General features: G+C 38.1%; 1 protein-coding gene across 7 annotated transcripts in view; it reads right to left on the bottom strand.

Moving 5' to 3' along the window:
- Positions 1–15004, bottom strand: part of FHOD3 (formin homology 2 domain containing 3) — a 749832-nt gene that overhangs the window by 231075 nt on the left and 503753 nt on the right. For all 7 annotated transcript variants that reach the window (XM_069075779.1, XM_069075767.1, XM_069075758.1 and 4 more), the window contains exon 8: positions 5910–6004. In XM_069075779.1, the coding sequence (XP_068931880.1) occupies positions 5910–6004 (95 nt within the window). The remainder of the gene's footprint in view (positions 1–5909; positions 6005–15004) is intronic.

The raw sequence follows: 15004 nt of genomic DNA on the forward strand, positions 1-15004 counted from the left end.
ATGATGATGATGATGATGATGATGATGATGATGATGATGATGATGATAGCTAGCATTTATGGAGTGCCTGGTATGGACCAGGAACTGTGCCAAACACTTTACAAATATCCCATATGATCCTCACAGTTACCTTGGGAGGTAGGTGCTATTGTTATCCCTGTTTTACAGTTGAGGAAACTGAGACAAACAGAGGTGAAGTGACTTAACCAAGGACACACATCTAGTATCTGAGCCTACGTTTGAACTCAGATCTTCCTGATACTATCTATCCATGGCACTGCCTAAGGCCAGTTTAGCTGGACTGAAGAGGGTGTGAATGGGAGTAACCTATCATAAGGCTGGATTGGAAAGGTAGGTTGGAGCAAGGTCTTTAAATAGGAAACAGAAGGGTAAGTATTTGATTACAAAAGTAATAGGGAGCCAGATGAGTTTACTGAGCAGGAGAGTAATGTCGCCAAACTTATGTTTTAGAAATAAAGCTTTGGCACTTTTTGGGAGGATGGACTGGAAAGAGGAAAGCCTAGAGCCAGGGAGCACAATCAACATGTTATTGTAATGGTCAAAGTAAGAGGTAACTAGGGCTTGAGCTCAGGTAGTAGCCGTGAATGAAGTGGATCAGTCTATATGAAAGGCAGGATTCCCATGGTCTAGGTCTGTGCAGAATTCACGTACAGTAGGTCATTTAGCCATCTTCATACCACAATAATAACTAAGACTTACATAGCACTTTAATGTCTGCAAAATGCTTTGGATACACTGTCACTCAAGCCTAGAAACAACCTCTAGGGTCCATGCTATAGATATTATCCTCCTGATTTTACAGATGAGGAAACTAACGCTGACAGAGTGACTTGTCTGTGGTCATGTGGCAAGTGTACACACAGCAGAGCTTGAACTCACATCGCAGTCCCAAGGCCTGTACTCTATCTACTACACAGCTTTGCCTCCTCTTTGGAACAAAAAAAACACAAGGAACAAAAATGCTAGGGCTGAGGCAAACCTTTGAGCCTGACCAAGTCAACATTGCTCAAATGTTTTAACGAACGCTTCCAAGTCCCAGTTACAGCCCCCACTTCCACAAGAAGCTTTTCCTAATTCCCTTTAATGCTAATGTCTTCTCTCTGTTGAGAATCCATTGTTTGCCTCTTTATTCACTCCCCCCCCCATTACACCACCAGCTCCTTGAGAGCAAGGACTTCTTCCCCTACCCTTCTTTTTAGTATCCCTAGCACTTAGCACAGGGCTTGTCTCATTGATCAATACATCTCTTGACTTACAGATATTGATCTACTTCAATAATATTTTATCATCACAACATTATTTTAATCAATAATAGCATCCATGTGGTATGTCTCACTGAATAGGCAATACTTTAGTTTGCTCCCCATAAGATTTCTGGATAGAGTTGGTAGGAAGATAGGAGAGTAGAAAAGTACTAACTTTTAACTTGAGAGGTACCAAAAGGCTTATTGACTCCAGATCAACTTCTTGAATGCAAGGGTCCAGAGGCTAGGGGGTTAATTCTCCCCTAAACTCATCCTTCTGCTCCTTCCTCTCCCACAAAATCTAAACTTTTACTTACTTTTCATATTGCATCCCATAAAACACTGCATTTACCACTGTGCCTACAAGTCTGTATTTTAATTGTATCTCATTTTCCCAGCTGCCAGTCTCTTTTTCATAAACTTGGTTTCTGCTTAATACCTGTCCAGGTACTAAGAAACTCAGACCTGTTTGGGAGTAATAGTTTCTGGCCTCCAAAGTTTTTAGTTTCACTTTCAGGGGGCAAATGCCAGTCCCTGAAGAAGAGTTTATTCTGTTAAACAGGATAGTATCCTTTCCCACAAACTACCTCTTCCCATTTTGTCCTTATCCCCTGGTACCAAAAAAATCCTCTATCTCTTCCCTCTTCTCTCAAATATGGCAGCCTTAGCTTAAGAACTGGGAAACTTCTGAGAAAAAGGCTTGAGTCCCCTTCCCCCAGTGGAAGTTCTTAGAAGGGACAGGATCGAGAGAGGCAGAACCTTCCCTGACCCTCCCACAACCCTTCACTACTCACTCTATTCCTTTCCTCCTCCCTCCCCTCATTGGTTCACTGGGTTCTTCTCCTATGTCCTCATCACTCCTTCCAACACCCCAAGCAGCACTGGACCTCTCTTCTTTGTACTTGAAATTCACAGTGCTGATACCTTTCTTTCCTGCCAATGAGACTGAGAACAGTGGCAGAAGAATTCACAAGTTGGGGTGCAGTACTGGAAAATCCCCCAACCCCTTTTTCAAAAATACAGAGAGAGAGAGAGAGAGAGAGAGAGAGAGAGAGAGAGAGAGAGAGAGAGAGAGAGAGAGAAGGAGGCATGTAGTCCCTTTAGAGAGAAAAAAAAGAACTTGACTTAGAAAAACCAAATAGAAAGTAAAATGAAAAAACAATCTGTTCAGCAGAACACAAAATAATAAAAATAATGCTGATGATAATAACAATAAGAGACATTTATATGGTACATTAAGGTCTGTAAAGGACTTTATCTAAATTATCTCATCTGAAGCCTCACAACAACCCTGGGAAGGAGGTACTGCATGTGCAGAGTATTCTAAAAGTGTTAGTGTAGTTTTCATTTATTTAAGCTAGTTAATTTAATGAAAACTTAAAACCACACTAAGGCTTCTGGAATACCCTTATATCATCATTCCTATAATTCGGATGAGGAGATGGGTTCAGAGAGGTTGTAACTTACCAACTACCATATAGCTAGTTAAGTGTCAGAGGTAGTGCAAAGCACCCACTGTGAGTAAGTCACTCTGCTAGATATTAGAAATATAAAAATGAATAAAAGAGCCCAGCTTCTAGTCTCATAGGTAAATAAGGTGTTAGGAGCATCCAGACAAATTACTATAAAAACGTGGGGAAGAGAAGTCATTTTCAGCTTAGGTGTAAGGGAAGACTTCTGGGGGAAGATGACTTTTGAGGGAAGAGAAAGATTTTAACAGATGGAGATGAAGGGGAAATGTGCTCCAGGTACTAAGATTGTCTGCACAAATATAGAGAGGCAGTAGGGGGCAGAACAAGATCAGACCAATAATTCAGTTCAACTTGAACACAGAATGCCTGAAGGGAATCTCAGTCAAATAAGACTGAAAGAGCAGATTGGGGGCAGATTTTAGAGGGTTTATTGTGTGAGTATAAATAATTTGTCTTTTACCCTTTAGGGAAAGGGAACACATTAAATATTTTTGAGCAATGTGATCAATCTTATTCACTAATAAAATTATTTTAGCAATTGTATAGAGGATAGATAGACACTGGGGTAGAATGGCAGCTCAGGAGGCTACGACTCCAGTCTAGATGAGGGCTAAGAAGAGACTACATGGGGAGGGAGCTTTGGAATGGCAAGGAGCAGCCAAGCACACATGGACACATATCTTCATGTACATATATAGCTTATGAATGTCACTTTTTAAAGCATGATTTCTTCACCCTTGTGACCTGATACGATAAAGTATTACAATGATTGCATTAGTGATATGTTGGGTTTCCTTACTGCCTTTCACGGAGGTTAGGTTCTATCAAAGGAGGAGAGAATAGAAAGAGGTATTATAGTCTGCAGTGTGGCTCATGGATAGATAGATAGATATGTGGCACCATATATCACTACTACTACTACTACTACAACAACTACTACTACTACTACTACTGCTACTGCTACTACCACCACCACTACTACTACTACTACTACAACAACTACTACTACTACTACTACTACCACTATAACAACCATGACAATTACCACTACTGATATCATTTATATAATACTATAAGGTTTGTAAAGCACTTTACATACGTTAACTCATTTGATATTGTTCTAATTTCCATTTTACAGATGAGGAAACTGAAGTAGAGAAAAGTTAAGTGACTTGACCTGGGCCACCGAAGTAGGGAGAGTCCGAAGCAAAATTTGGACTCAGTTCATCCTCCCGACAAGTCCTGTATTCTATCCACTGTATCACCTAACTGCCTCTATTATTTTCTGTGCTATAATTTGGAATGAAAGTCAAATTTAAAAGAGAGACTAACAACCATTTTAGCAGCAACTCAGATATAGAATTTAGGAAAGAGTCAAGAAAAAGAAAATCTTGCACCATCTGATCTAACATCTCCCTGTCCTCTTCTTGAATTAATTTCTGTTTTCTTCTCTTTGAGGGTGAAATAATTTATGTCTAGGTTTTAAAAGCTGCCTAGTGTGAAGAGAAAGGGAATCCACAGTGATAAGTAATTTATAATTATAATAAGTAATAGGATGGGAGTATGACAGAGCTCAAGTGGCTGAGATTAAAACCTGTCCCTATCCTGAGACCTAGTTGGGTTCCAGACCAGGATGGGGGCCATTACAGTCAAAGTGCATCTTTTGATTTATAACTGAAGAGCTTAATAGAGGATGTGGACAAGTAGGCCAAGTGGGAGCATAGAAGTCCTGGCTGCCATTACAGTGGGAGAAAGGGACAAAAACAAGATTCTTCCCTTACTAGAGATTTACAACTTCAAGTAGTCAGAATTTACTACACAATACAAACTAAAATATTCTTAAGGTCTTTCTTAGGTCTCATAGCAATTTCTAAGGATAAATCACAATTTTCTATTTTTAAGGAAAATTCTTTTCAACAGCACAATCTTGATATTTAAGGCAGTTACAGTTTCAGTTTAGAGGAAATCAATAGATACTCTGATGAACCCAATCACACGGCTGATTGCATTGATGTCTTCTTATCCTGTGCTATTCTGTCTTTGCCTTTCCATAAATCTGCCATAGAGGATCCAATCAACATGCTTGAGACTTTCCTTCAATTCTTTTAATTGGGGCAGAGGAGAGGGAAATCAGTGCAACACTGAAGCTGCCTAATTATTCTCTCTCACATAAATGAACTACCTACCTTTCTAGTCTCATAGATCACTAATATTTTAAGCCACAGATTTAAAGTGTTTGCATATGTGTGTATAATATACAAATTAGTTGATGATAATGAGTATAAGTTAATTAATATATAATATTACTGTGTATAGTATGTATTTTCTGTCACTTTAGTCTTTTGCTTGAGAACACTGAGAGGATGAGCCATGAGAGCTTAGAATGGTGTTTACATTTTGAAATACAATAAAACTTTATTTTAAAATGTAAAATCACTTAGCTCACAGGCCATACAAAAGCAAGCTGACATTTGGTCCATAGGGCATTCATGACCTCTGCATTATACCTTGTTTCCTCTTACAAGCAATTTATTATATCATATCACATCATAACATCATCATAACATATCACATACTATCATTTGGCATGTTACATGTTACTGTATCATATATAATAATGTATCATATCATATCATGTTATATATTTTGCTATATGTCTTCTCTCAGGCAAACTATCAGAAGACAAACAGAATTAATCATGTTTTCCCTAGAATTTCCCTACTCTTGTTCCTATTCCTAGTTCTGCCTGCTTAGATCTTAGCTGTCCCTCAAGGGTCAGCTCAAATAAAGCCTTCCCTAATTTGCAGTCATTCCCTCCCCTCCACCATCTAGAAGTGATTTCTTTCTCTCTTGACCTCAAAGCATCTCATATCCATTTCATGTACTCATTCTATTCTAATATGTTGTTTATTTTTCTGGATTTATGTTTTTTCTTCTTCTACCAAACTGTTAAGTCTTACAGCAGCAAGGGTAATATCATTTAAACATTGTGTATGTTTCATTGCCTAGCACAAGGAGAGGATGGAACCTAGTAGGTTTAGGTTCTTAATAATTTTTGCTGAAGGAAGGAAGGAAGATTGACATATTGACCCTGTGTTCTTACCACAGTAGGAAGAGTTATCTAGTTTGGCTCTTATTCAGATGGTGAATTTTAGTCTAATTGTGTACCAACCTTATTCACTAAAGTCATGGCATAAACCAGCAGTTCAGTGTCAACCCCATCTTTCTCTTCCAAGATTTCCATTATATTAGACCATGGCTTGACTCCTATAAGAGAAGAGAAGAGAGCATTAGAAAGAATTGTTTATGTTCTGATTTACTGTGTTCAAAATATATTGTACAATTTAAATCATACATCCCCCAGAGTGACAGCACCAAAAATAGTGTCATCGAATGTAAGTTTTCAGAAGTGCACGTTTTAGTTAAAGTATGTTATGATTAAAGTAGGAGAAGCCCCAGGTTAAGGTTCCTCAAAAATTCCAAAGGCCTCTGACCAGAAATTATACATTCTTGTTGTATACCATAATTCATAGAATCACAGAATTTCAGTGCTGGAATGGAACTTGGAAGTTATTAAATCCAATTGCTTTACTTCATGAGAAATGAAGACTTTTGCCCTGTAGAGCTGTCATTATTTTACTATCATATTAATAACAATTATTAATTAGGATCCAGCCTTTTTATTTCCTCATTCAGGGCCCAACCCCTATAGAAGGTCAGTTAGTCTTTGAAGGGCATGGCTGATTGATGAGATGTCCCTAACCCTTGGGAAATATGCTCTTCGATCTTGGTCCGGACCCCACTCAACCAGGGTAGGAGGGAGTATAAACAGAATCCAGTTTGGGCTAGTTCTTGCCCCGAGGAGAACAGCCCTGTCCATTCAAATTTAGGGTGACCCAGCTCATGAAGGAGAGAACCAACCAGAGTGTTCTGAATGGAAATGGATTCCCCTTTCCAGATTGCTGGAGATGACTATCATGATCAAGCCACGTTCTCGGTAGGAGGAGCTGAAGATTTCTAGCCCACCTCCTTATTAAATGTGCACCAATATGAGTTGATTTTTCACTTGCTAGGGCACCTCCTTTTAGAAAGGTATTTAAAGCATTCAGTGTCTCATTTGGGGGTCTTTGGTTTTCTGAGAGAAACCACTGATCATCACTTTGCTTACCCAGAAACTCTGTCTCTTCGGTTTTTCATTTGTCACAGCCCACAGAGAGCAGGAGACACATGTGGTAGAGGCAGGGCTCCCGATCCATTGCCCCTAGTTCATTCCCCTCTAGCTGTCCATTGGAATCTTAATCATTACAGCCTACCCAGAGCTGAGGAAAGAGGGGAACTTCTGAACTTAGTGCCTTTTTTTCTGCTTCTCACTCTTGGACTGGGAAGTTCCTCATCCACTGGCATACATTCTCATCTTTGGAGAACAGAGACAATAACGCTGGCTGACTTCACACAACCATCGTGTGGTGTGGTTCATAGAATTGTAAGAGTTTACAACAGACATATCTAGTTCAATTTAACTTTTTACCAACATCATAAAACTGGTTAATGATGACAGGAGTGAGTAAGTGCATGGAGATTGGGGGAGAAGAAGAGAGGAGTCAGGGTGTGAGGACTAAGAGCCACACCTCCTGATTTAGGGTCCAGTGTTCTTTTCCTTTTACTGTGCTGCCGCTCATCTTTCTGAAAAATACATACATAAACATGAAGTTTCTGTTTTACAGGTGTGCCCTACTTTAAGAAAAGGCTGTATATAAGGTTAATTGTAGAAAACTATATTTCACATTAAAACTATAAACTAATGAATGGTGAAAATACTTTTCAAATCCAAATTTTTCAGAACAGAAAAATTAGGAGCTGATTATTCATGCTAACCAATGATCCTTTGCATTTAATACTTCGGGCTATATAGATCATCTGCTTCTAACTTTGCCCTGCTCCCACACCATTGTGAGTGCCTCCATTCAATTGAAAATACAATTCAACAAAAATTAATTCACTTGCCACCTTTAAGGACCATATCTAACTCATTCAAATTATATCAATAGAACTTCAGGTTTGCAAACAATGTCCAAACCCTCAAGTTTGGTATTTTTTTTTTGGGAGGGGGTAAAGTAGGGCAGTTGGGGTTAAGTGACTTGCCCAAAGTCACATGGCTAGTAAGTGTGTTAAGTGTCTGAGGCTGGATTTGAACTCAGGTCCTCCTGACTTCAGGGCCAGTGCTCTATTCACTGTGCCACATAGCCACCCCCTAGGTTTGGTATTTTAAAAGGAGGAAAATGTATACTAGTAGAATCTTCTGATTCACCACAAGAACACCTTTCTAACTACCTATTTCTTGCCTGACTGCCTTCTTGCCTGCCTCCATCCTATCTCCCTCCTTTCCACTGATTCAGCAAATATTTGTGGAACATCTATTGTGACAATATTACCATGTCAGATACTGTGCTATACAAAACTGACTATGAAAAACCTCTGTCCTCAACTGTAAGAAAAAATTCATGGTAGAGTACGTATCTCAATGGAGCACATAATAATAACTCACATTTATATAGCACGTCAAAATTTGTATTAGAGAGCCCTGAAGTCCCCCACTAGAGATGTCCTTCCAAGTTCACATCAGTCTATGAATAAGCACTCTTGGGGTCTGAATGTCCAACCATTTCCAAATTCACCTAACTGAACTATTATTCAGCACACATCTCTCCATCTGTACACCAGGATATCACGAGAGATTTAGTTGAATGTCTAGCTAAACTTGAGGCATGCAATGTTTATGGAATTCCCCAGTGCTCCCAAGTACTGTCTAATCATATCTTAGATTAGGGGGGAAATGAAATTGGGTGATTTATTGTCACTGTACGTCAGAACTATCAAAGAACCATGGCTTGAAATTTAACCAAATAGGGAGGGGGTTGCTTCCAGAATATGATACCACTCCTGTCAACAAATTCCCACATGAAGAATAATTGAAGAAAGAGGAGCTATTTATCCTGGAGTGGATTTGGTTAAGGAGACACTTGATAGTTATCTTCAAATATCTGCAGGGCTGCTGTGTAGAAGAGAGAATCAGCGGTGCTCTGGATTGTTCCTCAGGGCACAACTAGGGTCAACAAGTGGAAGATATATGGAGACAATTTCAGTTTAATGAAAGAAAGGACTTTATAATTGCTGGAGCAGTCTAACAATTGGATAAAACCAGCGGAGGCCAGTTCAAACTAACTTGGCAGAACCATTGTTGAATGTTCCATGTGAATACTGACACCTCAGAAAGTGGTAAATCCTACAAATCAAGGTTTGAATTATTGTTCTGTTGATCGTTCTGGAGTTAAGAAAGTGATGAAGAAAATGGAAATACAGATTTAACATAAAAGTGTGTTATGCACATTTTTTAGAGAGTCCAGTTGGTAAACATTTACCAGCATACTGCTGCATAAAACTTTCTTAAAGTAATTGGGTGCATATCACTGTTAGGGTTCAAGAATCCTCTGCATGGAAATACTCCCACTATCCTGGGAGGGAAGTGAAATTAGATGATACATAAGGTCCTTTACTACTATTATTTAGTAACAAAATCCATAAGCAATATCTAGCTCTGAAAGAGTGACTTCTCCCCAGCTTCTCTTTCAGGTAAAAAAATATATATTTTCCCCATGCACTATGGTTTCAGCAAAAAAAAAATGTAATATTCTGTAATTGATTTTTCTAGTCCACAGAATCATACATTGAGAGCTGAAAGGGCCCTCAGAGGCCTTCTAGTCCAACCTCCTAATTGTATTCATATGCTCCTTTCAATCATGATAGACAAGCAATGATAGCAGGCATAGTCAGCTATCTACTCTGCCCTGGGCACTTTGAGAGATACAAAAAAAGTATTATACTTGGCTTCTTCTTTCAAAGGGCTCATAGTCTAGATGGGGCAGGCAGGAAACAGGCAAGTTACATTAAAACACATATAATCAGTCAGCATGTATCAAGAGCTAATTGGTTGGAACAAATATAGATTGCTATAGGAATTAAGTGGTAAAATGGCTCCTTGAGGGTTGGGTATAATTAGGAAAGACTCTTGGGACTAGTGGAATTTGAGCTAGGTTTTGAAGAAAGTGTAAGATTTATTCAAGTAATCATAAGGTGGGAAAAGCAGTATGGGATGAAGAATGGGGGGGGACAGTATGGGGGTGAATTATGTATGTCATACTTTATAAATAATGAGTAGACTGATTTGACTACAAGAAGAATTTGTGGAAAGCAATGAGACAAAAACAAAGAGGAAGAATAGAAAGGGGTAACATAGGGCACAGAACACCAAGTTAATCGTTTGAGACTTTACTTCATAGGTAATATGGAGTCACTGAAAATTTTTAGAAGGGGCTATGACCATGAAAAGCTGTGATTTAGGAAGATGAATCTGTCAAGGGTAGAAAGTTCAGTTAGGAGGCTCATTAAAACAGTTCAAGAATTTGTTGATGAATGCATAGAACAGGGCTGCTGAATCAGTCAACAAACATTTGTTAAGTGCTAATTGTGTGCTAGGCACTGTGTTAAGCACTAGGGATGAAAAGAAAGGTTAAAAAAAGTCAGATGGCAGTGGAGATGAGAAGGAAGGAAATGAATGAATGAAAGAGTTATTGAAAGGGCTATTGAGAACTCAGAATAGGCAGAAATTGGTGAATGATGACTTGTAGAAGACAGACAAGAAGGAATCAAGGTTTTGAACCTGGGTAAATATGGAAGGATAATGCTATCTTCTATTAATAGAAATAGGAAAACGTATAGGGAGGGAACTTGGGGAAAAGATGATCGTTTGGATGTAGACATAACAATGGTATAGCCAAATGGAAATATGAAGCAGGCAGAGAGAGAATGAGAGCAGGAACAAAGTTAGGGCTGGTTATATAGACTTACATGTGATCTGTTTTAGTGGTGATATTTGAGGAAGAATTGACATTTTCAGTGTACTTTTCACATCTTCTAAAAAAACATGTGGAACAGATTTTTTCAGTTCAAAGAAGATACATAATCAGTCAAAAAAAATCCTTACTACAATATTGTTTTCCTGTGGTTTCTAAATGAAGGATAAGAAAAGAAAGGAAGAAGTGAAACAGATCCAAATGGAGGCTCCCTAAACTCCAGAACATTAATCTACATTATTTGGAAGAGTATATACATACATGTACAGATGTTCCATAAATACATACATGTGCAGAGGTTTATATAAACATACACATGTTCCACATATACATACATGCACAGCCATTCCATATATACATAGATGTACAGATGTTCCATATATACAAACATAAATACATACATGCACAGCTCCTCCCCTGTCTGACAAGAGAGTCAAATGATTCAGTTACCAAACACTATTGATTCTTCAGCAAGGCAGCAAGACTACCGGAAGATTTAATGTCAAGAGATTAGAGCACTTCTCTGATTAGGAACAGCTCATTGCTAAACTGGAGTGAAAGCTGAGGGAACACACAGCTTACAAGAGTAGAAGAGAGAAGGAGTGGGCAGCTCTCAGAGATTGGGTGTATGCAGCCCTGTATTTACTCATCTGGGTCAGAACAATCACAGACATCAAGGTTGATTTGACCAAAAATACAGGAAAGCACAAAAGCTGCTAAGAGAAAAAAATAAGAACTCCAAGGGGTTTACCAGCAGGATAATTTATCCATCTCTAAGAATGCAGCATTTAAATCCATCAAAAGTAAAGGGCAAATAAAGCTTAGAGAGATGTAGGATTCTAGGCTTAGTAAGAGTAAGCTTTGTATAGAACAGTGCCTGGGCTGGCATGGTAATATAGTCACAATAGATGTTCCACAAATATTTGTTGGATTTTAGTTTTATGCTGATAGCAATAATCCAAAGCACTTTTTTTGATGCCCTGAAGGTTATTTATGGGTCAAAGATCTATGGTGCATCTCAACTACTCAGCACTGATGGGGCCTCATTGATTAGTGATATGAATATGATCCTGCAGAGATAGGCCAAACACTTCTGTAGTGTTCTCAACAGACTTCCATCAACCCATGCTGAAGCCATTGACCATATACCTCAAGCTGAAGTCAATCCCTTTCTAGCTGAACTTCCAACCTGAAGAAAAGGCACCTGGTGCTGATCTATTCCAGCAAGATTCATACTGCTCATACAAAAAGCTAATACAAAGGCTGACTGAAATCTTCCAGGTTATATGGCAAGAGAATTTTATTCCCCAAGAATTCAGGGATGACTCAATTGACCATCTCTATAAAGGGAAAGGATTGTCCTGTGACAATCACAGGGAGTCTGTCTCTTAGTCATTGCTGGCAAGATTCTTGCCAGAGTGCTTCTTTAGAAAATCCTTGTCATGAGTGACCCTGTCCTTAAAGGAAGTCTTCAAAGCTTTAATTTCTGCCTTCAAAGTATCTTTTCTCAATTTTGACACAAGATTTTTCTACAGAATGATCTTAGAATACAGTATAAAGGGCACTGGTTTTAAAGTTGCAAAACCTTGCGGCATGGCTCTACCACATACCAGCTGTGTGACCTTGGACAAACCACTTAGCCTCAACGGCTCTCAGTTTCATTATGTGCAAAACAGAAATGATTCAATCAATCAGTAAATCTTATTAAGCACCTATAATATACCAGGTATCATGTGTTTTACACATACTTTGAATGCTAATGATTTCATTGAGATAGATGGTCCCTCTAGAAATAGTCTTTATGAGTTATTTTGGCTGGAACAATTCATCACCATGTGGTCAACTTTTTCTTGATGAGTCTCTGAATTTAGTTAGGTTGAGTGCCTAGATGAAAGACACATACATACCCTATCACATACTCAAAGCCCTTTAAGCTTGGCATCATCTTTCAGGGCTTGACTTTTGCTGACAAAGCATCTAGGAATTCAGGGTTGCCGATATACTATGATGAATCACAGGAGCAAGGCATACGATAATTTAATAAATGTTTTTTTAACTTAACAATACGAATGGTTATCCAAGCATTTAAAAGATATAGCTTTCTCAATTTGAATAAACTGATGCTAAGTGAAGTGAGCAGAACCAGGAAAACACTGCACACAGTAACAGCAACATTGTACGATGACCAACTTTGATAGATTGACTCTTCTCAGCAATGCAATCATCTAAGGCAATTCCAAAAGACTCATGATGGAAAATGCCATCCACATTTAGGGAAAGAACTATGGCGTCTGAATGTAGATTGAAGCAGATTATTTTTCCTCTTTTTGTCGTTTTATTTTCTTTCTCAAGGTTTTTTCCTTTGGTCCTGATCATTTACAACATGACTAATGTGGAAATATCTTTAATATGATTGTATACACACACACACACACATATATATACATACATTACATATATCAGATTGCAAGCCATCTTAGGGAAAGGAGACAGGAAGGAGGGGAAGAGAATTTAAAATTCAAAATCTTATAAAAGTGGATGTTGAAAACAAAAAATAAATGTTAAAAAACATTTTAAAAGATTGTGCATTCTCTCAGGTGAATAGTATATATAAGCCCCTTTCAAAAGTAGCTCTTTGATAATAATAGTAATAGCAGCTAACATCTGCAAAGTGCTTACTAAGCACTGTAAAATTATCTCATTTGATCTTCACAATAAACTTGGAAGGTAGGTACTATTATTATCCCCATCTTACAGATGTACATGTGACAAACAGGTGAAGTGACTTGCCCAGGGTCACACAGCTAGTAAGTATCTGGGGCCAGATTTTAACGTAGGTCTTCCTGACTCCAGGTTGACATATAGTAGGCTAAGAAGCAAACATACATGGGTACACACATGCATAAATACACATCACTTTTTCTCCTTTAATCTGAACATATTCAAGAAATGAACTAAGCAGGCCAATTTAATTAAATTTTTCCTTAGCTATAGAGTTATAGCTGACATATCCATCACATAATTATGATTTGCAGCCTTCCTTTATCTCAAACAATCTTTAAAATTAACATATAGACATTTTCAGGGTTGAGACAAGGCATTAATTATCAGTGTACTTCTTTCACTAATCTGTATGATGCTTTGCATATAGCAAGTATTCAATAAATAATTACTGAATGAATGGATGAGTGAGTGAGCGAGCAAATCTTTAGACTACTGGCCTGGACAATTCTTTGCTACTAAAAATTAAGTGTCCTGGAATAAGGAAAGGAAGAAAAATGAAAATCAGGTAAATTTTGTTTTATCATACAGCACACACACACACACACACACACACAGCTCCTTTATCTATCCATGTTATAGTAGAAAAAGCGATAGCTCTGGAATCAGAAGATGTGGATTCAAATTCCACCACTGATGCTCACTACTAGTGTGACCTTGGGGAAATCATTTAATCTCTCTGGGCCCCAGTTTCCTTCATTAAAAAGTGAGGGGATTGAACTAGATGACCTCTAATGTTTCTTTGAGGTTTAGTACATAATAGCCTTAGGACTAATGTGATGTGAAGCATCCAAAGCTTCAATCTTTCCAAAAGTTACCTCTTATCAAGGTTTATGTCAATGAAAACTTCCTGTACCTCTGTAGTAATTTAGAAGCAATCTGATCCAACCTGTCCATCAGACAGAAAGAAACTACATAAAGTTTAGCTATAAACTATTAAGAAACTAACACACAGGGAAAAGTTAGATGGTGTCACCAAAGCCATGGGAAAATCAGTGGTAAGGCTTACACTAGAACTTAAGTCTTTTGATTTCCTGTTTAGGGTTCTTTCATCTTTCTATGTTTCTCCTTCAAAAAATTCCTCAGGTTTCTTTCCCCCAAACTCAGAACGAAAACTTTCTTCTTCTCGTCATCACTGACCCCAAAGAAAAATAAGATATCTGGAAAAATGTCTTTTACATGTGTTTGTCTACGTTAGAATAGAAGCTAGTCAGAGGCACATTCCATGCCTTTCAGCATGATTGATAAATACACCGTGGGCCTTTAATACGTATATATTTCTACTATAAATAATAATGACATTATAGTCTGATTTCTTGCATTCACTGACTTCCATGCTGCTTTGTACTTTGCTGTGCATGTGGAGATATTCTGGAGCTGGAACCACAGATGGGATCACTTGGATGGAGAGCTGAATTATGATTTTTTTCCTGTTAATCATGTGTGGTACACATGTTTAAGAATTATGTCATATCTCATCGCCTTACATTTGAATGAAAAATGGCATTTCTTCAAAAGCAGTGCTGAACCTAATTAGTGAGCTTCACGATTTATGATTAAAATTCCAGAAGAAGCC

Source organism: Petaurus breviceps, unplaced genomic scaffold (assembly GCF_028583685.1).
Source record: "Petaurus breviceps papuanus isolate PSGF00001 unplaced genomic scaffold, PetGlider_PUasm1.0 151, whole genome shotgun sequence".
In the NCBI taxonomy this organism is placed as follows: Eukaryota; Metazoa; Chordata; class Mammalia; order Diprotodontia; family Petauridae; genus Petaurus; species Petaurus breviceps.